The sequence below is a fragment of the Embiotoca jacksoni genome, unplaced genomic scaffold (assembly GCF_022577435.1).
Source record: "Embiotoca jacksoni isolate LCO1_2020_lvr unplaced genomic scaffold, fEmbJac1.0.p SCAF_32, whole genome shotgun sequence".
Lineage (NCBI taxonomy): Eukaryota > Metazoa > Chordata > Actinopteri > Embiotocidae > Embiotoca > Embiotoca jacksoni.
Window position 1 is genome coordinate 1,257,501 of NW_027185384.1, and position 27,679 is coordinate 1,285,179.

Here is a 27,679-nt window from a genome sequence, read left to right on the forward strand (position 1 = left end):
TTTGACAATATCATCTTAGCATGTACACGACAAAAGAAAATGCGTCTCATTTCTCCCACTTTAGAAATTGAAGAACGAACAGAAACTTGATGGCCACATTTTGCTTGAATCGCCATAGCAACACGCAAGCAGGAGACGCAAAGAAGCACAGTATCTCATATTGCTCGAAAAGAACAGGATTATTTTTATGATGATTGACAGTACGACGCATCAGTCGGTTCATGCATGAGCCTCATTAAAACGGTGGGAGGAATAGTGGCATTTCGGAGGGCTGATAATAATACCTATTGGTAATATAAATAGTTCTTTACCTGGGTGAACACGTGGGTTTAAATGTGAGTCACTGTTTTGTTTAATGACTGGTTTGCCGCCGCCTGATTCTCACTCTACCAGTTCGTAGCGGTGGGATGCACTGCTAGAAAAAACAAAAAACCTGTCTGGACTGTCTGAAGTGGAGGTTTGTTTCCGTAGTAACGTAGTAGTCCACCGCTCTGAGTCGAGAGCCTGTCTCCGTGGTTACACTGTGTTCATTTCAGTGAGGCTCTCTCTCCTCCTCTCTCTCCACCTCCTCCTCCTCCTCCGCCCTTCGAACTTTGACGCCAGTGGAGGATGCCAGCCGCTGTGCCACCCTCCCCAGACCCCCCCTCGTACAGGTCGGCCCGGTGCCCGAGCGCTGCCACAGCCTCGGCGACCTCTCCCGCCGCTCGCCGACTCTTGGTCGCAGGGCTGCTGCGTACGCTACGTCCTCCTCCGCCGACGTCTCCCCGCTCCGCCGTGTTCTGACTCGGCGGATGAACGCGTGCCCCCATCAGCGTCACCAACAGCAGCCACTTCACACCTCTGCCTGCACTGTGGTGCTCGAGCAGCCTGTCTGTAGCCCCGTCTCCCTGTGGCACTTTGTCAGTAAGTAGGCCAAGAAAGAAGCAAAAGGAGGCTGACTGTCGTTCTCATGGCTGCCTGCGCTCGCCTCACTTACTGTAAGCATGCTAACTCGTAAGCGAGCTTCTCCCTTGAGGCAGTTAAAGGATTTGTGTGACGACCGTGCACTATGACCTGTTTTATCACCCGCCATAAGCAGGTGGGGAGGGGCTGGGGTGGGGAGGGGGGAGGAGTCTATGTCTGGACCGGTGACGTCAAACAAAGGATGTAAACTAGCTTGCTACCCATGCCTCCTTCCCGAGCTGAAAAGATGGGAGACTTGGTTAAGTGTGACTAAGCTTGCTGGCTGAGATCCTCTCATTCCTACTCAAGGCGCTCCTCCTCCAGAAATTTCCCAGCTCTCCCTCCTTCTGAAATCTCCCAGGTCTTCCCTTAACCCTCCCGAGCATCTTCTCTTGGAACTCATCCCTGATTGACAGCATGTCATTCGCTGAATTTCGCTGCTTCCCGGGCAGCCTCGGGATACGAGTGAAGAACTGCGCCGCCGATGCTCTCTGCACACCCTTCTGCCCGACGTAACCCGGCACGGCTGGAGAGGACCGGATGATGGTTCAGTATGTTTGGGTGTGCCAGGAGGGATTTTGTATTTGTACCTTTGCACGGGAGGCAAAACTTTTGAACCACACCTGCATCTTTCAGCACCACAGCCCCACCTGTGTCCAAGTTTGCTATTCTGCTGTTGACATCATGCCCTGCCAGTTTTCCTGTGGCTACACCCATATCTCAATGGATAAGCTTTACCCATGCCCCCACCCTGTGAACACTGCCCCGCACCAGCTTTGAGGTCCTTTCAATAGTTGCTTTAAAGCCTCTCAAGCGTTATGTTTGCTTAATTTGTTTGTTTTTATCCTTTGTAGAAAAGCCGCTGTTCACACGGGACCCCACTCAGCTCAAAGGCAGTTTCTTGTCCACGTCACTCCAGAAGAGCAACATGGGCTTCGGCTTCACTATTATTGGAGGCGATGAGCCCGATGAATTCCTCCAGGTCAAGAGCGTTATTCCTGACGGGCCTGCTGCAGCCGATGGAAAGATGGCCACAGGTAAGCTTCGGGCACGGCTGACACACCACCTGAAACCCAGCCAAACAAAAGAAACGTTTCTTAACCTTTATCTAACCAGGAGGTCTCTTGAGACACCTGGCCATGTAAAGTATCTGACATGCAGTCGATGAACAATGAACTTCACTTGATAAAGTAGAACCCGAAAGGCACAAAGAAAAGTTGTCCGTGCATACTGAAAATGATGAGATTCCTCGTGGCTGGAATGCATTTGTACTGGATCACACTTCTAGATAGTACAGATGTCCAGAGAGCCTTTTACCTCTGGCTTCCAGTAGCTATTCATTTCATTTGAATTTCATTTTATTCATATAGAGCCAAAGTACAACTTAAGTCACCTCAGGGGACTTAACGCAGTGAGGTCCTTAGAACAGAACCTTACAGCATTATAGAGAAACACAACAATTCAACAGCTCCCACATGAGTGACAGCTGGAAAGAAAAACTCTCTCTAACAAGACAAAAACCTCGGACAGATGCAGGTTCAGGGATGAGCGGCCCTCTGCCTTGACCGGTTGGGATGAAAGAGAGAGAAAAGAATAGCGTAGAGGTACAACAAATGATACAAAAATGTGGTATGTTGGTTAGAAACATGCAGCCAAGGATATCTGCAGAAAAAAAGCATACAAATACAGGAGAAAAGGCACATGAATGATGAGATGCAGTGGTGGCATATAAATGGCTGGAGAGTGAAGGAGCGAATCGAGGAGAGTACCTCAGTGCATCATGGGAGGTCCCCTAGCAGCCGAGGACTACAGCAGCATAACTAAGGGATGGCTCAGTGTCACCTGAACCGTCTGTAACTGAGATTTATCTAAAAGGGACGTTTTAAGCCTGATGTTCAAAGTAGAGAGGACATCTGCCTCCTGAACTCAAACAGGGAACTGGTTCCAGAAGAGAGGAACCTGAAAGCTGAAGGCTATTTGCCTTTTGAAAACTCTAGGAACCCCCAAATAAACCTGTACTCAGAGAGTGACGCACTCCATAAGGATGATATGGTACTGTAAAATAAAAAATAAAAAATCAAGTCATTAAGAGATTTGTAAGTCAGGAGAATATTTTTTAATTGTATTCTTCGTTAGAAGGAGAAATATGATCTCATCAGTGCTCTCGCTGCAGCATTTTGGATCAACTGCAGCTTTATTAGGGCAACCTGATCATATCTGGTCCATACATCAACATACAGCCAAAGAAATGAGGTTACGCACAAGTTTTCAAGCCCCACATTTTCCCACATTCACCCTTTTGTGCAGTGCAGCCGACACGCGGTCAAATTAAATGTGCACACGTTACACTATTCAGAGAAATACTGTTTGTAGCGTCCTTGTCGAGATGAAATGGCTACAAGTGCAGGTCCACATTCAAACACACAAACTCTGCACTCTCTGTGTTTTCATGTATTGTTTGCATGAGTGTTTGCAGGTGCAACCTGCCAAGCTTGCATTGTGTGAGCTCTGTATGCGGATGTATGCACATGGAGGTGCACCAACTGCAGAGTTTTGTTCTTCCATTAATCATGTAAGGGACTTTATGAGCCCCATAACTCCTGGCTGAGGCCACATGGGGGTGTGGACTGCGGCACACACACACACACACACACACACACACACACACACACACATCCCCACTGAGACAAACCATCTGGGCTAAAGGTCAAGGGAATAGAAGTAGCAGGCCTGTCGTGCTTTCACTATGCAATGATGTGTCTATCTGTATATGCTGGTGCGAACACAGAGCTCAGTGGATCGTTTATCACGCATAAAGTAAGCTGGTCGGGGAGTTTCCTCTGTGTTAATGCTCCTCCTCTCCAGAACTAAGTTGCTCTCTCTTGGTGCTTTAACAGATTTCTTTTAGGATCATAAATGTCTGGATTTTTTTTTTTTTTTTTTTTTAATGCGTGGGTGCAGCAGCCCAAAATAGATCTCCTGGTGACTAATAAAGCTTGTCCTGACAATTCTACATATTAAAACCTTTTGGGTTTCTGTCTTCTCATCCGGTACTCCTACTTTGTTTTAGTATTCCCTTTTTTTTTCTTTTTTTATGTATTCTTTCCCCAGAAATAACTCACTCTCCTCTACTATGCCACTCGCTTCCTCCCGTCAGTTCATCTCCATCTCTATCTCCCCCCTCCCGCCCCACCCCTCCCCAACACCCATTTCGCCTCCCCAGACTTTGTGTCCTACTTCTGCAGTAACAGCATGATCACAGAAACTCAGAGCTCACACGGAGGAAGCCCAGGCCCGCAGAGTTGTGAAATTCCCAATTTCAAATAGATGATTTTTGCTGCATTCTCCTTATGACCCCTACTGGCTATCTGTAAAGTGTGATTACACAACGAGGGAAAACGTGTAGCGTATATATATTTAAATATCTGACTTATAACTGCATGGCTAAATGCAGTGCAGTTACATCCAGCCGGGAAATATGTTGGGTTTTTTTTGTAGATGTAATTTTTGTCCACAGAAAAATTGGGTTTCTTCGCCCTGATATTTTTGCATTTTTGTAGAATGCAGAGCGAAGAGTGGCGTTAGCTTGATGTAGAGAGTCCTAGTTCACATGCCAGAGGCAGTGGTTAATGTAAAATTAAGTCGGTCTGTTGGTACAGTATGCTTCAAACTGGGGAGTCGAACTGCTGCAACACTCATTCAGCACCGCTGGGCTTTTCTGCTGAACTCGATCCATATACTAGAGTGCGTGTTCTGTTGTTCTAAGGCTGGTTCAGTGGCATAACATGCATAACATGTACCTCTCTCAACTGAAACACACACAAAAACCAAAATGACCAAGATCTTTAACTAATGTGCATCCTGAAGGTTTAGCAGCTTTGGGGAGTCACTTGAATTCTTCATACATGCTCGTCTTTTGAGGGTTTTAATTTGGAACAATACAACAATAGTAGCCAGCGTTGGCAATTACGTTTTAAAGAAGTTCTGCACTCACGCCTTTAGAAATGACTTGTTACTGTTATCTACATTGTTCATGACAATATACTTGAGCTACAAATCAAAGGCAAAATAACCACACCAGTTGTTGATCAGAAGACGTGAAAATAAAGAAACAGCTTTGTTGACGAAGAGTAAGTCATTCACATGTTGGGATTTTACCTTTAACGGTAAAAGAGAAGAATGAGGACTGCGTTGTAAACAACTGGTGTTGCTAGAGAGCAGGACAGAGCTTCAAACATTAGCTCACTCTCTTTGTTTTAATCATGCCCTATGTTTCAATGCTAGGTGCCTGTGATAGGTATTAAGCTAATTAGTCAGACATGCTAACAGTGGAAGCTTACGTTAGAGGAGATAAACACCCCACACTTCTTACATTTTTGTGTGCTTTTGGTAAAGCTAAATCAAGACATCACCCTCTATGCCACTTCCACGTTTCGAAATACCTTGACAGGCATCCTGAAGAATTCAAAATGGCCACAATTTAGTTTTGATGTGGCCAAAGTCGTCTGTAGGAGTCTCTGAAAAGCCTGCAGCCTGCCGAGAGTAAACTGCTGCATTAACGTGGCCTCATCTCCTCGGCGGGGCCGCAGAGACCTCTCGTTACGTTGACAGACTCTTGAACACACCATTAGACAGAGATGGATATGAAGGAATATGCAAGGATGGGACAATGAAGGATGGTGCAGCTGGGAGCATGGGCCTTGGTCCCAGGGAGTGTGGTGTGTACAGTTAAGGTCAGCGTGATTTGAAACAAGGGACCTGCAGGAGGTTTTATAATGGATGGAAACAGAGAGGGCTGTTTGATGAGGGTGTTTTTCTCTTTGTTCTCACTACTGACACGTCCATTTCTCTTCCCTTTCATCCCCAACTGTGCTGCACATCACGGGTGTTTATTTGGGGTCATTACAAAATTACAAAACCATAGATAGATAGATAGATAGATAGATAGATAGATAGATAGATAGATAGATAGATAGATAGATAGATAGATAGATAGATAGATAGATAGATAGATAGATAGATAGATAGATAGATAGATAGATAGATAGATAGATAGATAGATAGATAGATAGATAGATAGATAGATAGATAGATAGATAGATAGATAGATAGATAGATCTTCTTGCAGTGGGATCTTCAGAAGAAGAAGATAGATAGATAGATCTATCTATCTATCTATCTATCTATATATATATATATATCTACATGTAGATATATATATATAGCCAGCCATGACTTTTTGTCATTCAATTTTCAGTTGGATTTAATTTGTGGTGCTCACAGCAGTGGAAAATTGCAGTGGGATCTTCAGGTGTTTGATAAGATCGCAAAAGAAGAGTAGAGAGATTTTTTTTTTTTTTTTTTTTTGTGAAATACTGGATATATTTACCTCTTCAGGCTCTTGTAAATTTTTCAAATCAAACAATTGAAGGTTAAGATTTCATAGCTCTCAGAAATTCTTGCTTGGAACACTGGGTTCTTGACTTCAAACCGTCTTTTTTACAGTTTTTATTTTAGTTACACAAATATGCACAGGAGAACTGAACCGACAGGTCACCAGGGCAAATACTTGTGTGTTATCTAGCTTTATGTTACACTCCTATAGTGCCGAGAAGAAAGAGAGGCACAAAACAAAACCAGCAACAGGTGATCAAGGGGAGTTCACCTCAAGTCCATCGAGTCTTCGAAGGAAATTAAAATGACTGATGTCTCATACATACGCAACATCTATCTTGCTAATAGCTCAAATGATTTTATCAGCTACAGCTCCAGTAGCTCGCCAATTAAACTCTCCATTTATTATGGAAGCAGAACTTTGCCTTGGCTTTGTTTTCACTCACTTCCTCCTTCTCGACGCTGAAAAATGTATCTAAATCAAACTTCATACTTTCGGTAAACGTGCCAGTTTGGATGAGGACTCATGACATTTGGATCATTTTAAAGGGTCGGGCTGATGATGCACAGTAACAGGGCCAATCTGTCTTGAAAGAGATGTTGCTGTTGAGTATTTCTTCACGTCTTCCTCACTTTACAGGGTGGCAGACGCTTCAGAGGCAGATATCTCTAAACCTTGGCACATAAAACAAAGCCTGCTGTGTGAACTGAACCCACTGGGTGTGTGCACGGTGGAACAGGTGTCTTATGTGCCAGTTCGAAGCTCTGCGTGTCCATTGATGCCTCCCCGTCTCTCTGCATTTTCTCTCCGGTCATGAAGAATGAGATACACGGGCACAGCGAGGGCACCGCGAGGTCGCGGCACCATCATTTGTTTTCTGCCAGCGCGCTCAGCTATTGATTGTGACACCGATGCTCAAGGCAAATGTCGGTCCCGTTTACGCAGATTAATTAAAAAGTCCCTCACGTCATGTTGCCTCGAGGCTTGGGCTCACTCCATCAATACCGGCAGAGCAAGGAAACTTGGAAAAGCATCTATTTGCAACACTGATTCCGGTGATGTCTTAACTTCTATTTTCCTTGGGTGCTGTCACTCGGAGGGGTCAGCTGTTCGGCCTCACCTCGGCAGTCAATCCGGGAAATCAATGAATTGCCTTGTTATTGTTGAAAAAAAGTGTCATTGACCCGTCCGTTAGTGCTGTTAGAGTCTCCCGCTCACGTTTGAAGAGAATTGGGCAGGACGGAGCTCGTGGTTAGCAAGGGGAAAGCCAATCACTAAAGCACACGCTCTGCTCATTAATCATGAAGGATCTTTTGTTTTCTTCACGCCTTCTCTTTGCAACACGCAAAGAGGAATGACAGTTATGTCTGCAATTAGAAAATAATTGTTTTCATTATCAACCCAGGTAATGCTGTTAGTCAGACTTTAATACAGACTGTGCCTTGTGTTCCCTCTTGCACAGAGTTTTAAAACCCTCCATGGCGCCTCCACAGCAAAGCAGCAAACACTATATTTAGTAATCCGGGTGAGACAAAGATAAGCCTGGATGTGGAGTGTTTTTGTGTGGGAACATTTAATTATCAGCTGGGTTTTATCTACAGTGCACTTTACTGCAGCAAGCAAATAAAACCACTCGGAGCCCATAAAAGGCAAACATTTGAGCTACTTGTCATCTACATTATTTTACACTTGAAAGGCAAATACGACATTATCAGTGGTAACATTTATCTGTTGAAATGCTTTATGGCTTTAAGGTGAATCCGAGGAGAAACAGTGCGGTTCCAGTTGATTGAGTGTTATTGCTGTGGAGACGGGAAGTCTCGATATTAAATCCAGGCCAGCCGCCCTTCCAACATTTGTAACTCGGTGCAATCAATTAAAGGATGATGAACAAACTATAGTGAAGGTGGTGGTGTTGGTTCACCGAACATCTGATGTGGTTGAACATCCAGAAGCCATCCCAACCATTTACTCAACAAGTTAGGGTTAACAGATGGATGGATGGATGGATGGATGGATGGATGGATGTTGGATGTAGCAGGGATGGACGGAAGGATGGACGGTTGGATGGATGGGTGGATGGATAAATGGGGTGTAAATAATAAATAGTTTCTCCCTCATCCAGAATATCCACCCACAACATTTCAGCCTTTTAACACTCCCTCTCCTGCCTACCTTTTCTTGGCAGCGCACTGCGCTGAATGCCCTCAGTCTGTCAAGCTGTTTCTGTTTACAGTCTCTGGACTTGTGGGAAATGCCGTCTGTTAAATCAGAAATATTAAGTAAACAATCGTATTTCATTGTTAGCCTCCCTCTCTAGACAAATGGATTCAACGGTGAGGTTATGTGTTGAGCAAGGTTACGTACGAGGGCTGGATTTTTAGTAATGTGTGATTTTTAAATAGCAATTCATACTGGTTCTGGAAGTTGCTGCTCAACTTAACTGTACTTTAGATTTCATTGTTGTTTTATGTGCCATTTTATATAAAATTACAGGATAAGAGTTTCACCTGATCTTGAGGTAAATTGCTTCCTCTCCAGCCAATACACCTGACCGTCATGTGTCTTTCTCTGCAGGTGATGTCATTGTCTACATCAACGATGTGTGCGTCCTGGGCACCACCCACGCCGACGTGGTCAAACTCTTCCAGTCAGTTCCCATTGGCCAAAGCGTGACCCTGGTCTTGTGTCGCGGCTACCCTCTGCCCTACGACCCGGAGGAAGCTGCCAACACCAACAACAACACCACCACCACCATCATCTCCCCGCTGGGCATCATGGAGCAGCGGCCCATCATGGTGAACGGCAGGACGGGCTACGACAACTACCTGGACTATCTGACCCGCACGGCGCGCTTCGTGGCGGACCCCGGTCAGGACCAGGTCAACGCCCAGCAGCAGCTGCTCACAGCCCACCCGGGAGACACCCACCTGGACGGCTCCCTTCCTCCCACCACCGGCACCACGCCTCCCGACAGCGTCTCCATGGCGTCGTCGGGCGCCACCCAGGGCGAGCTGCTCACCCTGACCATGGTGAAGGGCGTGGACGGTTTTGGCTTCACGATTGCGGACAGCGCCACGGGCCAGCGGGTCAAACAGGTCCTGGAACCTCAGGGCTGCCCGGGCCTGTTCGAGGGCGACTTGATCGTGGAGATTAACAAGCAGCCCGTGCAGGGATTCACGCACGCGCAGGTGGTGGAGCTGCTCAAGGAGAGTGCTGTGGGAGCGGAGACCAGCCTGGTGGTTCAGAGAGGAGGAACAGGTGAGACCGATGTGCTGCAGGTAGGGACGGTGCTGGAGACTGTTGGCTCAGCAAGAGCGCCTGAATCTCTCCTCCATATGTGTCTTTCTATCTGCATATCTGTCTTCCTTCCATCTCTGTCGTCTTTTTGCCAGCGAAGCCAAACGTGTCTGTATGTGTGCTCCAGTCCAGTGACTGTAGAAACCTATTACAGTCTTGCCTGACTGATGCACAGCTCCTCTCAAGTGCCCTTCCTCGTCCTCTTTACTCTTAACTGTGTCCTTTTCACTCAGGAACTGCTTTCCTACACTTTAGTAGACACCACCCTGCTCACTGAGCCGTACCGCCTAGCAGTCAGCAATATAGTCTGTTTGAAGTTCATGCTTTCTGCACTCACTTTTGGAATCTATTTTTTGATCATGTTAGTTTCATATGCACGGCAAATTTTTTTTTTTTTCCTCCTTTTGCGAGCCAATAAAAGCCTGGTAACAGTCGCAAAGTTTTTCTTCGAAGACCTGGTAAATGGCTGGTAAGTGCTTTCAAGCCTGTGTTTTTCAGAGTGTGAAGCCCTCTGACAATCATAATTATGTGCTGCACTCCATTGTGAGTCACGCACAGGGCTGTCATTTAGAGAATCAACAGGTAGTTTTGTGCTCTTTGAATGCGTGTGCACTATGACGGGGGTGGACATTGTGTGTCGAGTGTGTACAAACGCCAGAAACCTTCAAACGGCTTACTTCTAATGACAATGTGTTTGACACTGAAAGCACAAGAGGAAAACACTCACTGTCTTTCTTTCCTACCTTTATGTGTGACTCAAATGACAGAGCAGATGCCATGTGTGAGCCTGCAGAAACCGAAATTGCCTTCTTATTGAATTGTGGAGGTAGTACACCTGTCAGCGATGACTCAGCCAAAACTCCAACATCGGAGATTAAAACGTCAGAGATTTTTAATTAAATCTAGAAACGGCATCAACCCGGCAGATGCGATCAGTGTCCGGATCTTTGTTGTTAAATGTTGTTAAACGACTCCTCTCTCTTCGTTTACCTTTCCTTCATTTACCTCGACATCCTCTCAGCGGTGACACGTGATCTTCAGATCCCACTCGCTCGCATCGCGAGCCGGAAGCCGAGCCAACTGGATTGGAAAAAAACCAACACTGTTGCTGCCTTTATGTGCAACCAATTTGTAGTTGTGTGTTTCCCCTCTTTGTCTGGTGTAATGTCACATACCAATCATAATGCCATCTGCCTGGGTGCCACAGACACCACTGAGACTCACCCACAAAGGTCAGCTGCGTCCTGTGAATAGATTCATCGCCATTTATTTCTTTATTAGGCTTCCCGTGTCTCTGTCAGGAAGCAGCGAGCCACTGAACAGGAGGAAGAGAAACACAAGAGAAGTTTTTTAAGAGTGGAAATTAAGATTTTTTTTTTTTTTTTTTTTTTTATTTTTTATTTTTTTTCCGAATCCAGAAAAGCCACAAAAATCTCCAATCTGGCAACACATCCCCCACCTAAAAACATAAAAACAGTGAAGTGCTCCCGCCATCTGTTTCGGGTTCTTCACTCGCAGCGCAGCTTCAGAAGGCGGAAACAAATGCTCTCATCTGAAAATCAGCCTGTTGGCCTGTGGAGGCAACAGGAACCTTATTTACATGCTATGTTTCATCTCATTATTCCAAATCTGGAATTGGCTTAGCTCCACCACGCTACAAAACGTCGGGGTGCAGAGTCACATCTGCTGGTGTTGATTTCCTGTGACGTGACAATCTGTGTGTGCTCGAGGTCAACTATAAAAATGTCAGCGCTACCCAGCTTGCTCTTACGGTAGCATGACCGCATATGTCACACATGTGTGGAAATGAATGAGGCTGAGAAGAGGCGCTCAAATATTTGGGCTGGGCGGAGTTTTAGACGTTGTGGATGTCTTGAGAGTATTTGTGAGATTTAACCAGGAAAGCACTGTCAGGTTTTAAGCTCATTAGGATCAAAGGCTTCAGGTCCTCCTGGGAGAAAACGATCACAATAAACTCTTTGTAATTTCCTGTTTTGAACTCTTTTCACGGTGATGGAGATAAACAAGGAAAAACGGGGCTAAGCTAGAAAACCGTGCGTGTTTGATGTGGCAAAGCCAATAATCTGTTTTTGTAAAAATCTCATGATGCTTTTGACTTCAACCTTTTCGGTTGTCTTTGCAATTCAAAGAAACTACAGGTAGGAATGAGGGTTTATTATGTTGTTTGTATGCTAACAGCCAAATTACAATTAAGGCAACGGCTCCCGACGCTAGCAGGTCTTCGCTGGAGTCGGCTTCGCTCGTGAGATGAACCGAGTGGGTCACATGATTGCTCAGGCGGGAAACGGGGGGAAAAAAATAAATCGTGATGCACCAAATTAGGTTCAAGAATCTTTGCTTCTCGTGAAAGCCCACAGAGCTTTACCTCATCGGGTGATTTGAAATGATCCGAGACGGGAAAATAAATGTTCTGGCTCACAGTTTACACGCGTGTGATGAGTGAGATCAGCAAGGAAATATCGGTGGACGTTGGAAGTGGAAAACGGTGCCAGAGTGGTACAAGTAGTGAGTTACATCACCTCTGTAGTTGCACCATAGTAGAGCTGATTGATGAGAACACTGACCGACTGAGATTTGATCAGCTTCTGTAAATTGTCCATGAATTGGATATCTTTTTTGGTTTTAGATTGTTTAGTCAGACAAAACAGGGTATTTCAAAACGTCACACTGGGTTTTGGAAAACTGTAATAGACATAGATATTTTTTGGAAGTGATTTTCACGCCTTTGTCAGAACGCCCACCGACCGATGAGGTGGTGAGGGAGTCTGCTGCCAGAATGCTTCATGGTCAGCACTTTAAACCCCGAGGGTTGCCTGATCAGAATTTTTCAGTATTTTTCTACATTTTATAGTCTAAATAATCTATTTGGAAACATTATAATTGATAATGGATGAGCACTGATGATCGTTGAAGCAATGTGTGCATCTAACTTCATGGCTGCCACCAAGCTCATGCACTTCAGTGAAGGTCAGTTTATTTCATTAATGATTTGACTCTGTGAAGTAAAATTGATGTATGAATCAGTTTAATTTCATAAAATTCGAGCTGCGAGTTTAGATATGTTTTGATGTTTGTTCTCAGTCATACAGTTACTGTGCACTCATTGCTTTGTCCTATTAAATTAAGTGATCATATTTCATCAGTGAATTAATCATAGAAGTTGATAGTATTTAAAAAATAATTCATGCATTGTGTTATTATAATTTCAGGACATTTGGAGAGACTGCTCTGGTAATAAAGTGTGTGAACTGTGTCTCTCGCACACACACACACACACACACACACACACACTGTGAGATCCGAGTTGCAGCCGATTCTCTTTTCCTGCCCAGCTTCTTCAAACAAGGCGAGCGCCAAACCTTTAGTCCAGCTATTACCCATCGTAATAAAACTGTCAGCCTCCTGCTGGAGTGATGTTCCACCTCTTAACTCAGCACGATCTGGCCCTCTGCTTTGGACCGCTGGACACTGGACACACAGTCGAATTGTTTCTGCTGTTAAGGGATCGTGCCACTCTGCAGCATAAGACAGAGAGGGAGAGAGAGGGAGAGAGAGGGAGGCAGCTGACTGATAACTGTCACGCTTCAGTCTCCGGCACATTCTCCAAATATTTGCCAGTTCAAACAGCAAACAGCTCATCACTTTCACTGAAAACACGATCTGAAGCGGAGGATTGAACGAACACCACAAGCTGACTCGGTTTAAAAGTGTGCGAGCGTGCATATTTCTACATGACTGGATTTTTTTTTTTATAGATGATTCCCCCTTGATCCTGCAGGCAGAGGAAAGGGAACACACACACACACACACACACACACACACACACACACACACACACACACACGGTCAACCAGGTGAGAGGTGAGATTGACAGCTTTTCTTCTTTCGTAACTCCCACATATCTCACAAACTCCCACAGTAACAATCCAGCTGTACTGTTACGGCTATTTTATTGTGCCGTTACTATGACAACACGCTCATAATGTCCATCATCAAAGATCACAGATGACAAGCGAGGCGAGGAAGGTTCGCAGACTGATCTTCATCAATAATTACACGTCTCTCACACACACACACACGCAGAGACACACACGATGTCAGTGCTTTTAGCTGCTCTCGTACAACGTACAGAGAAACTGAAGGGAGGTAGAAGTCGTGGAAAGTGAGTCATTGATGTAGAAGCAACAAGCAGCAGAGGAAAATAACTGTGGCTACAGAGTGAGAATTAAAAAACAAAGAGCGTCACCGTGTTAGCGTCTCTGCTCAGCAAACCTTTTTCTCGCTTGGCTTGCTGTTGTCATGGACTCAGTGGAGAGCCAAATAGTGCAGCGGTGAGTTATTGTTAATGCAGAGCCGACACGCGACTCTTTAGCATCAATAACACGTTGCCACAATCCTTTTTAATCACCATTAACAAAAGGGCACCGCTTTTTACAGTCTGCATCCGATTCAGGACAGAAGTTTCTTTCACTTCAGTTTCAGTGCAAACAAAGTTGAGACTTTACCTTGTGTTTTTCTTCTTAGTAAAAAAAAAAAAGAAAGAAACTTGTGACAAACTACTTATCTACTAGAAATATAGCTATCAAGGAAGATGACATCTCCTTTATTAATCTCATCAAAAACACTGATTGATTTCCTCAACCGGCAGAAATAATCATTAGTCGGCACAAAACCAGACCTACGGTGTTTGAATTAAACGAATTAAAGATCAGGGTGTTTTTTTCAATGTCTGGAACCAGACTCGGTTACACCAGGCTGTCAAGAGTATTTGATTCTTGTTCTAGAGTATTGTCAATAGTGAGGTTTCAAGGAAACTAGCGGAGACGTCTGGAAGTTATCAGGCATGAAGCAACCTACTACATAAACACTACAACAAAGTGTTACCCTTTGGTGTTCTGACAAAATGATAATTAAGGCATTTTAATGTTGCTTTTAGGTCTCTTTTTGTTATTTTCTGATAACCAGGCTATCTGATCCCCCTGTTTCCATCTTTTGTGCTAAGCTAAGCCAACCGGTTGCCAGTGGTAGCTTTATATTACCCAGAGACATAAAATGCGCTCGCAGTTTTCTCATCTAACTTTTGGCTGGAAAGCAAATGTGCCGATCCACGTGTCCTACTATTCCTTTATGGGGTGGATTTTATGTTCAGTCGAAGCTGCCGTGCCAGGCTTTTAAATGTAAATGAACATCCATTACATTCGATCCTTTGCCAAACAACTTTACACAAAGCTGATTGAGCCCCTCACTGCCAGATAAATATCTCGGTGTTTCTCAGTGTACGAAGTTTTTAAATCTGTTGTCTGGTGTGATATTCCTGTGCTGGCCAGACGGATATTTACTGGGCAGAGCAGGAGCAGCAGAGCCTCACGCCGTCTGGACCTCGATTCTAACTTCAATGAGGACAAAATAATTCAATCATGCGTCTCTTGTGGACTTTCTAAATGTCATCGGACCAAATGGATCGAACAGTGAAACAAGTCATTTCATGGGACGCTCGGTAGCTGACGCTGCTTAGAGCGGCATGTACACGTTGCTATGACAACACCGGATGTTGAGTCGCTTTTCCTTTTTTTTCTCTTTGAGGTAGTTAAAATCCATCTTGCCAGGTGTCATTTCAGGTTAGTGAATGAAACTCATTGTAATGTTGTCTTGTTGTATTCATGAAGATGAAAAAGGTTGTATTGTAATTCACATAACGATGTGACCCGGATGTTTTCTGTGAAGCGCGAGATGGCGGGCAAAAAAAAAAAACGGCAGACTTTTATGAATCCCGTCTGATGTTCTACCGCTGGCGTACCGGGACAACATCAGCGAAATAAACGTGAATACGGACATCAGTGCGAAGCGTGGACTCTTGGTTCTTAATTACACACTCAAAACAATATATCCTCGCTCTGACAGCCACAACAGTAGTTATGGAGGAGGTTACGAGTCGGCAAAGGCACGTGTCAGCAGTGTTTTTGTAATTACTCTCACGAAAGTTCCACGCTGCAGATTAAACTGTCTGTTTTGGCATGCGGTTGTAATGATGTGGAGCTTCTTCACTAAACAGGTTTTGTTTTTCATCAAACCCCAGAAATGAAAACCAAGCTGTCTGCCAATTCACCGTGCAGAAATGAGGCCATTTGTGATCAAAACTTTCCAGTCAATTAAGCCTCATCACCTTGAAAAGAAAACCACGCTCATAATATAGTTATGAAATTTATCCAGCCCTTAAATTTGAGTTTGACTCGCGAGCCGTTTTTGCCCAACAAATGGGCACTCTGTCTCTCATCACCAGTAATTATTCTGCCCGTGTGTCTGTGTGTGTGCATGCATGGCAGACAGCCTCATTAGTGGCTATCTAGACCATTAACAGCCTGTGTCCCGGTTGCAACACCAGCAGAGATGCAGGGCTGTAATTAGCTGCAGAGACTTTCGACTCTTTCACATGAACACTCGAGCGTTTGGTTTCCACTAACATGCCACATTACTGCTCGCTGCCGCCCGCCCACGCGCTCGCACAAATGCCCGAGCCACACGGTTTGATTCACACAGGTTGTACGCACACCTACACGACGGCCAGACACACTTTCCTCGGCTTATTCGCACAGACGGATCCCAAGGCGGCCCTCTGCACACATGCCGCCGCACACTTGTATAAACTCCCCTTTCTTTTACTATCATGGGCAGATTGCACATTATGAATCGGCCGCCTGGTTTGACTTTTCACCTCGTGTGACCACAGGCTGCTTTAGAAAGCATGCGGACCTCGGTTTAAGGTCGGCTTTGTAGAGAAAGAAAGAAGAAGGAGGCGGGTTTGATTCACTGAGCCTCCTCCAGCCTCCCAGGGAATCAGTGTGTAACTAGACAGTGATTTATTGGCTGTGTGTGTGCAAGATGGAACAGTTGGAAACAAAAGAGAGAAAGAGAAAGGGGAGGAAGGAGAAAGGAGAGTGATGAGTTCGGCTCTCTGCCAGGAGACCGCAGACTGTCAGCCGTGTTCACACTTGCAGCACAGTCCCCACCCGGTCCAAAATGGAGGAGGTGCCCGCCAGGGATCAATATCCAGTCCGATCGGCCCCGGGCAGACGGCCAGGAGCTCCGTGCGGGGAGGGAAAGAAGCTTGAGAGCAGATTAGAGTGGATGTCCAAAGGGTTAAACAAAGTGTTTGGCCTTACTGCCATTAAAATTAGATCACAGAACCTAAAGTTGTGCTTTGCATCTCCTCCCTGTGCATGGGAGGAGTAGAGTTACTAACCTTGGTTGCCTCTTAAACAAATCAAGCGCTCCTATTTAGATTTTAATGTGATGCAGTGATTACATGAGTATGGTTAAATAAATTGTGCTGTTTTTGAGCTTTAATATCATGCATATTCAACCGTGCATCATGCAAATAACTTGTTTTGCACACAGCTTCAGCGCGGCTGGTTTTGGAGAACATGGAACGGGCATTTATATGGAAGTGGATAGAATCCGTTTTCTGCTACGGCTGTTATGTGAAGCTGCCAGCCTCTTTTGTGAGGTGGGGGATACATATTCATAAAGGGCCGAAAAATTCCCACACGCTATCATTTATTCTGCTCTTATCATTGCCTTATTTAAATAACTGAAGGGCTGGTGTTAGCCTCTCTTTGTAAAATTAAAGAGATCTGTTTGTATTTTTTGTGTAGGTGAACAAATGTGTTTTCATTTCTTCCCCCACAAGTCCACGGATTTATTCAAATTTTTCTAAGTCATGGTCACAGTTGACGTTCGGGAAACATATATTGATGGGTAACCATTATTTGATTTGAACTGCTTGTCCTCGGAGACTCCGGCTCGTTCTGTTTTTTCCCTCCACAGTCTCTATGTAGGTTCAAAAAGCCCTGGGATACACACAAATGTTGAAACATTTGCACCTCGTGCAGATACATCTTTGTTTCAATTTTTGCCACTCTGGGTGAATTACTTTTAACTCCTTTACACAAACTGCCCCTGTGTTTCGAATGGCTTCGACCCTCTCTAAATCATCGAATGAATCGCGTTTCAAATGGTGTAAACCATTTTAAGATCCCAAGGCCTCAGCCACAGCAGCAGCGGGCACAACTGTTCACGTCTTTGTAAGCAAAACTGTAGTCTCTTCAGATACAATGAACACAATACTTTCTAGTCAGTCAAAAAAGAGGATGTAACGTGGCGCTTTCTAGAAGTAGTGCTTTCTGTGAAGTCTCTGCCAGAAATCCTGAGGGCGTGGAACATGTATGCACAGATCCTACACAATCACACTTGAACTTGAATGGTATTCCTCACTACTGGTGTTATACTGGTCTGGTGTGCATTAGAAAAGACTCACACTTACAGTAGGATGGGACACCGGTTTGCATGAAATTTAAATGCAAGTTGGACCCTTCGGAGTTCATGTAGCTCCCTGCAGCCGAGCTGACAAATCTGATTAACATTCGGTCTAAAGAGCCTTCAGCACCACGGACAGCTCCTTTCACTCTCTCTCCCCCTCTCTCTCTGTCTGTCTCTCTGTCGCTCGCCCTCTTCTCAGATTTTAGCCATGGGGGACACCCACGTCCAACTAAATGCCTGGTATGCCTGAGTTAACAGTGACTTCACCCTGTGGATCACTTCGGTCAGTGATGCCTGGCAGTGCCCCTCCCTTCTGTCTGTCCGGCTTAGCTCTGGTTCTGTCTCCCAGTCGGAGGACTGCCCTGTTGTCGAGTCCTTCACACAGGATGCAGGTTTTCTGCAAAGCTTTTCAGTGATTGACCTTCTTTTTGAAGAAGAGCAAAGGTCCTCTTCGCCCCTTGCAGTCATACTTTTCAGTACTCTTTATTTTTCTCAGGCTGATAAGATATCTCCATGCACGCTGAAAGAGGAACTGGCATTGAATGTTAGATAAGCCGCTGTAACTGTTTTGTCTCTATAAAATATTTTTTGTCTGGTTCTGACTGACAGAAACTGACACTCTGAAAAACATCGCTGGATTTCTCTGTGTGGCTTTTGTTAATTTCCACGTTGTCACCGTTCCACTGGCGGCTCAGTGAGACAAATGTTTTTACAGTGTGATTGGAGTCTCGCCAGGCCGAGACTGGGAAGGCTGGCGCATAATTCGAGCAGTCACCCCATAATTTGATCCCCCCATTTGCATATGCTTGTAGCTTCCCAGAGGGGAGACTGTGGCAGCACTTGAAAGACAAGAAAGAGAGAAATTGAATCAGGAAGATGGAGCGTGCATCTTTTATTTATTTTTTTAACATGCTCCTGAGAATCTGACTAAAGAAATAGTGATCCATTACTATGTGAATGTACAGATTCGGGCGCCTGATGTTGTGCTGTTTACTGATTATTTTCTTTCATCTCCCGAGATAGATTTGTGCTTGTTGTGCTTGAACAATGTTGTAAACAGCAGAAATGCGTTGACTGCCATTTTAAAGGTTAAAGCGAGATGAAATGGAAAGTCAAAGGAGAATGTGTGCCGTTCACCTCGCCGTGCTGTATTACAAACTGAAACCACTTTATTACTAGGTACAGTCATCCTGAACCCACTTAATTGAAAGTCAGAGGATTCGTGAATCTCCCAGTGTTTTCATTCCTGAGGGGCCCCAAGAGATCTATGATAGATCGCCAATGTCACTTCTGTTACAGGGTTACAGAGTGTCAGTCCTGCTGGGTGCTGATATTTGATGAAGTGTTTGCTGAAGACAGACTGAAGGTCTTGTGTTGCACAAGCGTGAGGTCATCGTTCCTCAGGTCACATGAAAACTGAAAGAGTAGGTCACTGTTAAAGCTGCATCTTTTTTATGTCAACTACGGATCGCATTACTACTTGCATGTGAAATGGGTTGTTGTCGTGATTTTCACTCAACATTACAGTTTCCCTCGGCTCTACGGAGCATTTTGGTGTCTTTTAGCGTGTTATTTTGGTATTTATGGTCCACAGAGTTACTATTTTGAATCACTCTCACCCACTGACTGGATATAAAAGTGGATGTAGCTTCCGGGTCTGAAAAATGAGGCCGATGAGGAAGTGCTATAAACATGCAATACCACCTAGGGCCACTGGGGGTTGGCTCCAAAACAGACTCCGGCTCCGTAGACTCCCATTCAACTTCTCTCATGAAATACAAAGTCAAAAGAAAATTCTTATGGTGTTCCGAGTTCAAGTCACTCCTTATTAGTTTTATGGCAGTCCATCTAAAAATAATCCCGGCATTAATTAGAAAATATGCTTTAAAAAAAACAACGTGTTTTTGGCAGCGTGTCTGCTTGATTGACAGGCCTATGTTGCAGTCAGGTTTCCACTATCGGTGGGCGGGACGTAGTATCGCTGGATTTCCAAACAGATCGAGTCAGATCCACCGCTCGCTCCCCCACAGCTTGTCCAAATATGGTCACTTCCTGCTCCAAACCTCTCCGAACTAGCGAGATGGCGAGAGGCTTCAATAACGGCCGTTCACAAACCAACGGGTGACGTCACTGATGGTTGCCACTTGTTCTCACCAATCTCATCAGCAGCATGCAGCGGTTTTCAATAAAAAAAAAAAAAATTTAAAACTCTGATCGACCCAGTGTATACCATAGTACACTCATAGTGGAGCATTTAAGCAGCTAATGAGACAGGCTTTTCCTTTAGGAGTACTTCAAAGGTGATAATATGTCGGGGTTGTGTTTACAGCTTGTTTCCGCTGCCTCTAGTGACTAGAAATCTAATAGGGCAAGTTTAATCTTAATATATATGATAATTGTCATAGTTTTTTCTTAGTTGGTGGTATCCCAAAATCAGAACAGAAATCATTGTTTTATCAAACCCATCCTTTGAGGAGGAAGGGTTCTAGTGCTGCATAAGGGCATGTTTTTCCACAGTGCGTTTTCTGTCTTCTTTTAATCTCCCCTTACCATCACGATAAGTCTTTGCCTCGTAGATATTTATTTTCCATCTTCTGCTTTGTACTTTCACTTGTTTTTTCCAGATGTCCCATTCTTTGTCCTGTCTACCATCCATAAACACTCTTGTCATGTCGCATTATTATCTTCATTTGGTTTCTTTGTAAAGCAGAGATTTTCTTCGTTTTATTATCCTCCAAAACAAACTGGAAAAACAGCTTTCATGGCTAAAAATAGACCTCATATCTCATGATCGGTTTCTGCCATCTTTTTTCAGTCTAAAGCATTTTTTGTTCTCTCAACATTACAGGTCACTATTCACCCTGGAAGACCCCTAAGCAGGTAACATGCATCAGCCTCAGAAATCTGGACTCTCCCCATTTCTGCTTTTTAATCATTAGTAGACGACAGAGTTTCTCTTCAGTTCCAGCGGCTGCATTCTGAATGTGCTAATTGGAATGACTCTAATCTTGTTTCTTTTTAACGCATTTCTAAGATTTAGAAATGACTTTTCTGCCCCTGCTTTGTCATACTAACTCTACTGATGACTCACGATATGTCCGTGGCCCTTCTTAATGGTTATGAGATGGCAAAAAGTCGAAGTAGCCCGCACATAAAATCACTAGACTTTGATCCTCAAAGTTAGACTTGATTTATGGCCTGACTCGGTGCCATCAGGGTAATTTACACTCGGGGCATTTGCGTTATGCTATTATGCTACAGCTATAGTGCTGCTATCCATCTGTGATCGGACTGCTTTGGCATGGCCCAGATACAATTCATCCCTCTTTTGTCTTCATTTCATAACATTTGTCCACTCTGTTAGATTTTCGAAAAGCTTTTTTGCACGTCCACACCCTCATTTGCTCCACGGTCGTTTATCTTTCACCATATGTCGTGTCTTCTTTATTTTATTTTTTTTTGCACATGTAAGCAAAAACCTTCACGTGGAATCCCTCCAAATTTGAATTTAGCTTATTCTCCTGCTTCCTCTTCTCATTATAAATACACTACTATCGTATCATTTGCTGTCCCGAGACCCTCAAACGACTCTTTCCACCGAGCTCCCCTCTTAGATCAGATTCACTTTGCCTTCATTTGTCACTCTCAAATGCCTGCACATAACTGTTTCAGCCCATCTTTCATTGTTTCTCTTTGTGCAACTATGTGTGTAATCCATTTCATGGCTGGGCGTCCTCTCCCACTGCTGCTCTGACCAGCCCCTGACCTCGGCTCAGTTTGTCCCCATTCCCAAACAACAACAACAGAGGAAACCCCCAACTGTAGAGCTTTTAAGATACTTTGTCCACCGAAATCCACTCATTGTTCTTCATTTCCACTCCCTGGCGACGTAATCATTCTCCCCAATCTCCCTCACAATAATTGTAACTCTGAGCTCTCAGCTTTGAACATCATAAAGTAGCAGTCAGCATCCGGAGCCTCCCTCTCTCTCGTCTCTTCTTTAACACCCCCCCCCCCCCCCCCCCCGCCGCCGCCGCCGCCGCCGCCCCCCCACCCTCAGTGTTCATTTGTTGAATGCACCACCCTGGCCTGCCCTCCCTCCTCTCCCCCAGCCGCTGAACCCCCACACACACCACAGTTCAGGCTCAGTTTAATTGGGTATCATTTGTTACAGGAATACTTCCACAGCTTAGAGAAATATAGAGGAATTTGACTAATAAGGGAAGAACGGGGAATCGTCTAATTGTCATATCGACCTACAGTCCAGCGGAGGCTCAGCACGCAGCTCCCGAGAGCTTCGTTTGCAAATTAGCTTATTGAAATTTGTCCGTCAAATCCAGCCAATACTGTAGGTAATAGCTAGCAGCTCCTCAATGGTGCCGCACTAGCAGGTGTTTTCATTCAATAATAATACTGCCTAATAACAGCATCCGGCCTGCAGTGTTCTCTATTCATGTGACGACTAGATCAGCGGCAGAGAGTGCTTCCTTCGACAGCCTTAATCACAGACAAGAAGAGACGGGGTGAAAGAGAGATCAGGATGCAGTAGTCGACTCAGCCTTAACAACGTCCCCAGTCTCAGCAGCCTGCCCAGTGCAGACGTGCTGCACATCAATGGCAGATTCGACGGAAACCACAAAGAGAGGAAACACTTTTCATTCCTGCCCAGAGCTTTTATGAAGCTCATATTTATTCTCGGTGCGTCCTCCACCAGATGCCCCCCCCCCCCCCCCCCCGCCCCCCGTATTTCTCTGTATTAAAGCGTGGCATATGCAGCCAGTCTCACTGTCTCGCTTTCAAAAAGCTTGTTGTTCCCTTTGGATCCGTCGCTCACACTTTCTGACATGTCAACATGTCATCATGGCTATCTGCCGTGACTCGAGCGGCCCGGCTTATCTGAAGCATCACGACCGACGCTCTGACTGACTGGTGTTGTCAAAGCTGACGGTGTCACCTCAAACACACGACGGCACGTTTCCAAATGGTTTTATTGGATTGAATCTATGCATATTAGGTATCATATGTCATCCTCGACCTTAGGAGCACAGAGTTGCCTTTGCTCTGTCCAACTGAATAATGTGTGTAAGGCACCAGATTTACTGTCAATGTCAAACTTCCCTCCCAATTTATTAATTTAATTACAAAATAAATCTGCATATCCCATTCTTCTACGTGTTTCCCTCTCCACTCATCCTCGATAAAAACAATCGACAGAGCTGCAAGTTTTGTGCTTATTTCCACTACTAACCTCACTAACTGTCTGACTTCCATTTTGTCGAGCTTGAATTGACAGTTCGCTAAACGCCGCTCCTCAAAACAGCTATTATCCAATCATAGCTTAGGAACCGTAACTAGGCTCAGCAGACCTGTCAAGCTTTAAATTCCTCCACCTGCCGAAAGCTGTCGCTAATTAGACTGGCAGTTGATCTCTTTTGTTTTTCCACCAAAACCAAAAATACTTGAAGACTTATTTATTATTTAAAGTTACAAACATTAAAGCATAAATCTAACACAATCCACTGTGTTACTGACACAAAGCATCCAAGGATTGTTTGAACGTGAAACATTAATAATGAATAGAGTTACACGGATCCTCAGCAGAGGGTAACGCCGACTTGTTGCCTTTTTGACAAGCGTCAGCCTTTTTTCCAGTATATCACTTGTGTAGCAGCCATTTTCTTATTTTGGTGCCTTCAGCGGGATTTTTGTTGTTGAAAAAGAATCCGCGGGAAACAACGAAAACAGATGGAGATCGAGTTTACAGTTACAAACACCAGGCGGTGACAGTTGTCGTCAGTCGCCTTTGTCTGACAAAAGCATTGTTTGCTTTACTTCTCTCTGAGAGCAAGTCACACAAAAAAATCAAGTAGTAAATCTTGATCTAAGAAGTAAATGCCATCATCACTGTATCACTGCACAGCGTTGTGCATACGTGCAGAAAGCTTGACAGGTGCAGCAGCCACCACTGAGGGCGGCGGGCATTAGCGAACGGTCAAAAACTACTAAACCAACCTGTGCTTCAGTTGTTTTTGGTGTTGTTACCATGGTTACCACGCTAAAATCAAGCGTCGGGGGTGGGAAAGCTGGGAAGGAAATACTGACCCTTCATGCCGCTGTGCTTTGCAGGTGCTGGAGCAGTGGGAGTCCCAGCAGGGCCCGAGCAGCCCCGCTCAGACCAGCCTGTCGGCCCCCGTTATCCCCCACAGCGCCCCCTTCCCAACACACCATCTCCACAGGGCCTCGGTCCCAGACTCAGCCTCCGAGGCCTTGGCCCTGGCTAAACCAGACCCCTATGACCTTTATGAGAAGTCCAGGGCTATCTATGAGAGTAGGCGTAAGTACCAGAGCTGATGCTGCAGGTGTAGCAGTGTGAACGCTCCACACTGGGAGGCGGAGCAGTGAAGTTCTTTCACTCTTTTCCTCACAAACAGACACAAAGGAGATTCGTTGTCACTTCTGCTGCTCCACAGAAAAGCTGAAAAGGTTTGCTTAGATTAGCTGAACATCTTTCTATCAGCCTAAAACATCTGCTGCTGCGTTTTCAGCACAAACACCTCGACTTTAAACAATCACCAGAAGCTCTGCAGATGTATTCGCCTTTTAGCATTTGCAGCTCGTAATTACTCATTACTCATTTGATCCTCCCTCCTTAAATACACACACACGCACACACACAAACACACACAAACACTGACAGTGTGCCAGCTCACATCATAAACTGAGATGTGCTCTTGAATAAACACTCCACACAGCACCTGATCTTTTCACTACTGGAACTTGTACCAAACAGCAAGGTGACTACTTTTCTGACACATAATGAAAATAACAGTTAGTTTGAATATCACCAATTATCTATCATCTTTTTTAGGGGTATCAACAAATCTGTCCCGGCCATTTTACAATATCTTTGTAGATATTTATTTATCTCTTCTCACACTTTCTTTACTTTACTCTTTGATATACCACACGTATGCAGGTATACACGAGACAATTGCTTTGAATTTCACCATTTTTCTGGAAGAATGAAGCATTTTTTTCAATGAGCTGTAAGGGTATCAACAAATTTATCCAAGTCTGTAATGCTTCAGTGCAACAATAAGACCACTCTCTGACTCAGAAAAGTCATTTTTGCAATGATATCATCAGGATTTGGCCCTATGGGAATTTTAGGAGGCAGAGACTCGAGTGTATGTTTAAGTTTGGCCAGGATTTTGTCTCCATAATAATGTTTCAAATCCTTCTCGATTTGACCTAAAATCTTGTCTTGTCTTTAAGTTATTGGCCTAAAAGTAGTTCAATCAAATATTGTCATGAAAATACCAAACGTGTAAGTTTTTAATTGTAGAATTTGGATTTCTCAAAGGTTTGTAAAACCCTTAAATGTATAGAAAATACTGACAAAATGATCTTAGTGTGACTGGTAAATGTGGCCATGCCTAAAAGTAGTTCAACTTGAACACGAGGTCTAAAAATCCTGAAATCATCCCTTAAGATACCTTCCATTATGTCATCTTTCAGCTGACCTTCATGTTCACTTACAGACATAGAAACGGTGAAGACATGACCTCAGTGTCCTCCGTGGTGTCTGCGGCCGGCTGTCTGTCAATGTGAAGTCAACTTCTTCCCTCCTGTCATGGATATTTATAGGAACAGGACTGTTATTACGCGTGCATGGAGTGGTGGACGTCGTATCTTTCTTCTGGTTTCTGGGAGGCTGCCATTGCTCACACGAGACACTGAAGTTTTAGGTGTGTTCGGTCTGCTGCTCCTTCTTACGTAAGGCACCTGTTATTCAAGATGACGAGGCTGTCACAAAGCATCAAACCTGCTCGTCTTTCTCGTCTCTCCCCTTCAGTGGTGGATGCAGTGATCGGTGTCGCCTTCCTTTCTGTAGGAAAGGTCAGGGGTTGGATCTGGTGAGGCTCAGCGGGGGGGGGGGCACAGACAAAATTTATAGAAATGCTCCGTTCACTGTGCTCGCTGGTGGAGGTGGAGCAGGGTGTGACCTTTTATGCAGTGTCACAACCTCGGGCTATTTGCCTCCCGGTATTCACTTTGAGCACACTCTGCCAACGCTGGTTAAATTTAGCTTTCGTTGACCCTTAATAAATTAATGTCAGCAATTATGTAAACAGATTGAGTTAAAGGTTTACGTCACTCAAACTCTGTAGCAGATCTTCCTATTTGCTCCCTTTAGAATACAAAAATACATTGTGGGTTCTTTGGATTTTACGGTGGTCCTTTTTCATTTTTTAAAAAAAAAATTTTTTATGTGACTTGTCAGTGCAGTGAGCGCTACTAACACGTTTCTGTTTACCTCCAGTGTATTGGGTGGGAAAGCACACATTTCAGGGGCAGATATCTCAAATCCTGAGCAAACAAACCCAAAACAATCTGCATGGCTGGAGACCACGAGAAGTGTGATGTGTTTTTGTTTGTGTTTTGCCGAAGGTTAAAACTATTCATGGTTTTCAGAGGGTTTTTTAGGACAAGGTACTTGGAAAATGTAAAATTAAGCTTCGACATCAGGTGATTGGGATCATGTGATATGATCAGAGAAATGCTATTACATGGAGGTTATTTGTTCTTTTATGATTTATTGACGCTTTTATCATTTTGGTTGCTCTTACTCGTGTTAAAAGTACGACATGGTTGCTCTCCTGTATTCACCAGGAAAAATCTACTGTCTATTACAAGAACTGCGTCAGGTTTCTGTGGTAACAGCTGCGTCACTCTCCGTGTCCGTAGTCATGATTTTATTTTTCCCATCACTCCTGCTGCGTCCCAGCAGAGCGTTCGCCGTGATTAGAGCGCTTACAATCGGAATCAATTCTTCATTGGCGGCAGCTTGTCTGTGGTTGACTTCATTTCACTCCTTTGCAGATTATGGCGTTGTGTGGAGCCCATGATTGCAGATCACTGCTCGCCTCCTGCCTCACACTGTAAATAAGGGACGGGTATATTACACGCTGTAAGCACTTCCTGACATTTATGGATGATGCTGAAATTCTGCGCTGACATTAATGCTGAGGCAGCGCCTTTCTGCCTCGTTCCAGCCTTTATGGGAGCGTCTGTGTTTGCCGGTGTGCTGTTCACCTGTGTGTGCATGTCTGTATGTGCAATGTTTGTGCATTTTGCATTGTTTATGAAGCCTCTCGGTCTTTTTCTATCTAGAACCGGGCCAGCCAAGGACCATCTTTCCTGTGGACTCTTCAGGTAAATCTGCAGCAACAAAGCTCTTCTGAAGCTCCAAACATTACAGGACGGGTCTTTAATTGTGTTTTCCTGTGTTTGTTTTGTTAAAGGGGCGGAGTACCAGGACATCGAGGTCCACCTGCGCAGGCAGAAGTCCGGCTTCGGTTTCCGGGTGCTGGGCGGTGACGAGGCCGGGCAGCCTGTGAGTCCGGAGACGCGTGAGAAGGCTCGTATGGCGATGGGCGTGGAACCCTGTCATTTTCTCCTCTCTAACCTACTACACACACACACACACACTGTGTACACCTAACCCTTGACCTCTGACCTCTGAGAGAGTGCTGGCTATGGCTGCTTTGGTGTTTTTTTTTTGTGTTTTTTTCTGTCAACAACAATATTCCACTCATGTTATTGAGGTATTTGTGTATCAGAATAACAACCACCTTAACACCCACTGCATGAGACACGACAGTCAGCATCTAAAAACCTCTCGCCACCCCTCACTTCCTGTTT

At 44.7% G+C, this 27,679-nt stretch overlaps 1 protein-coding gene across 10 annotated transcripts in view; it reads left to right on the forward strand.

The window, feature by feature from the left end:
- The window catches only part of magi2a (membrane associated guanylate kinase, WW and PDZ domain containing 2a), a 199,443-nt gene that overhangs the window by 153,722 nt on the left and 18,042 nt on the right, over positions 1–27,679 (forward strand). For 5 of the 10 annotated variants that reach the window (XM_069164921.1, XM_069164922.1, XM_069164926.1 and 2 more), the window contains 7 exons: positions 604–903; positions 1,797–1,979; positions 8,915–9,598; positions 20,823–20,854; positions 24,101–24,308; positions 27,149–27,190; positions 27,280–27,395. In XM_069164921.1, coding sequence (XP_069021022.1) covers positions 604–903; positions 1,797–1,979; positions 8,915–9,598; positions 20,823–20,854; positions 24,101–24,308; positions 27,149–27,190; positions 27,280–27,395 — 1,565 coding nt within the window. The remainder of the gene's footprint in view (positions 1–603; positions 904–1,796; positions 1,980–8,914; positions 9,599–20,822; positions 20,855–24,100; positions 24,309–27,148; positions 27,191–27,279; positions 27,396–27,679) is intronic. The other 5 variants (XM_069164923.1, XM_069164928.1, XM_069164924.1 and 2 more) reach the window with 3 other exon arrangements.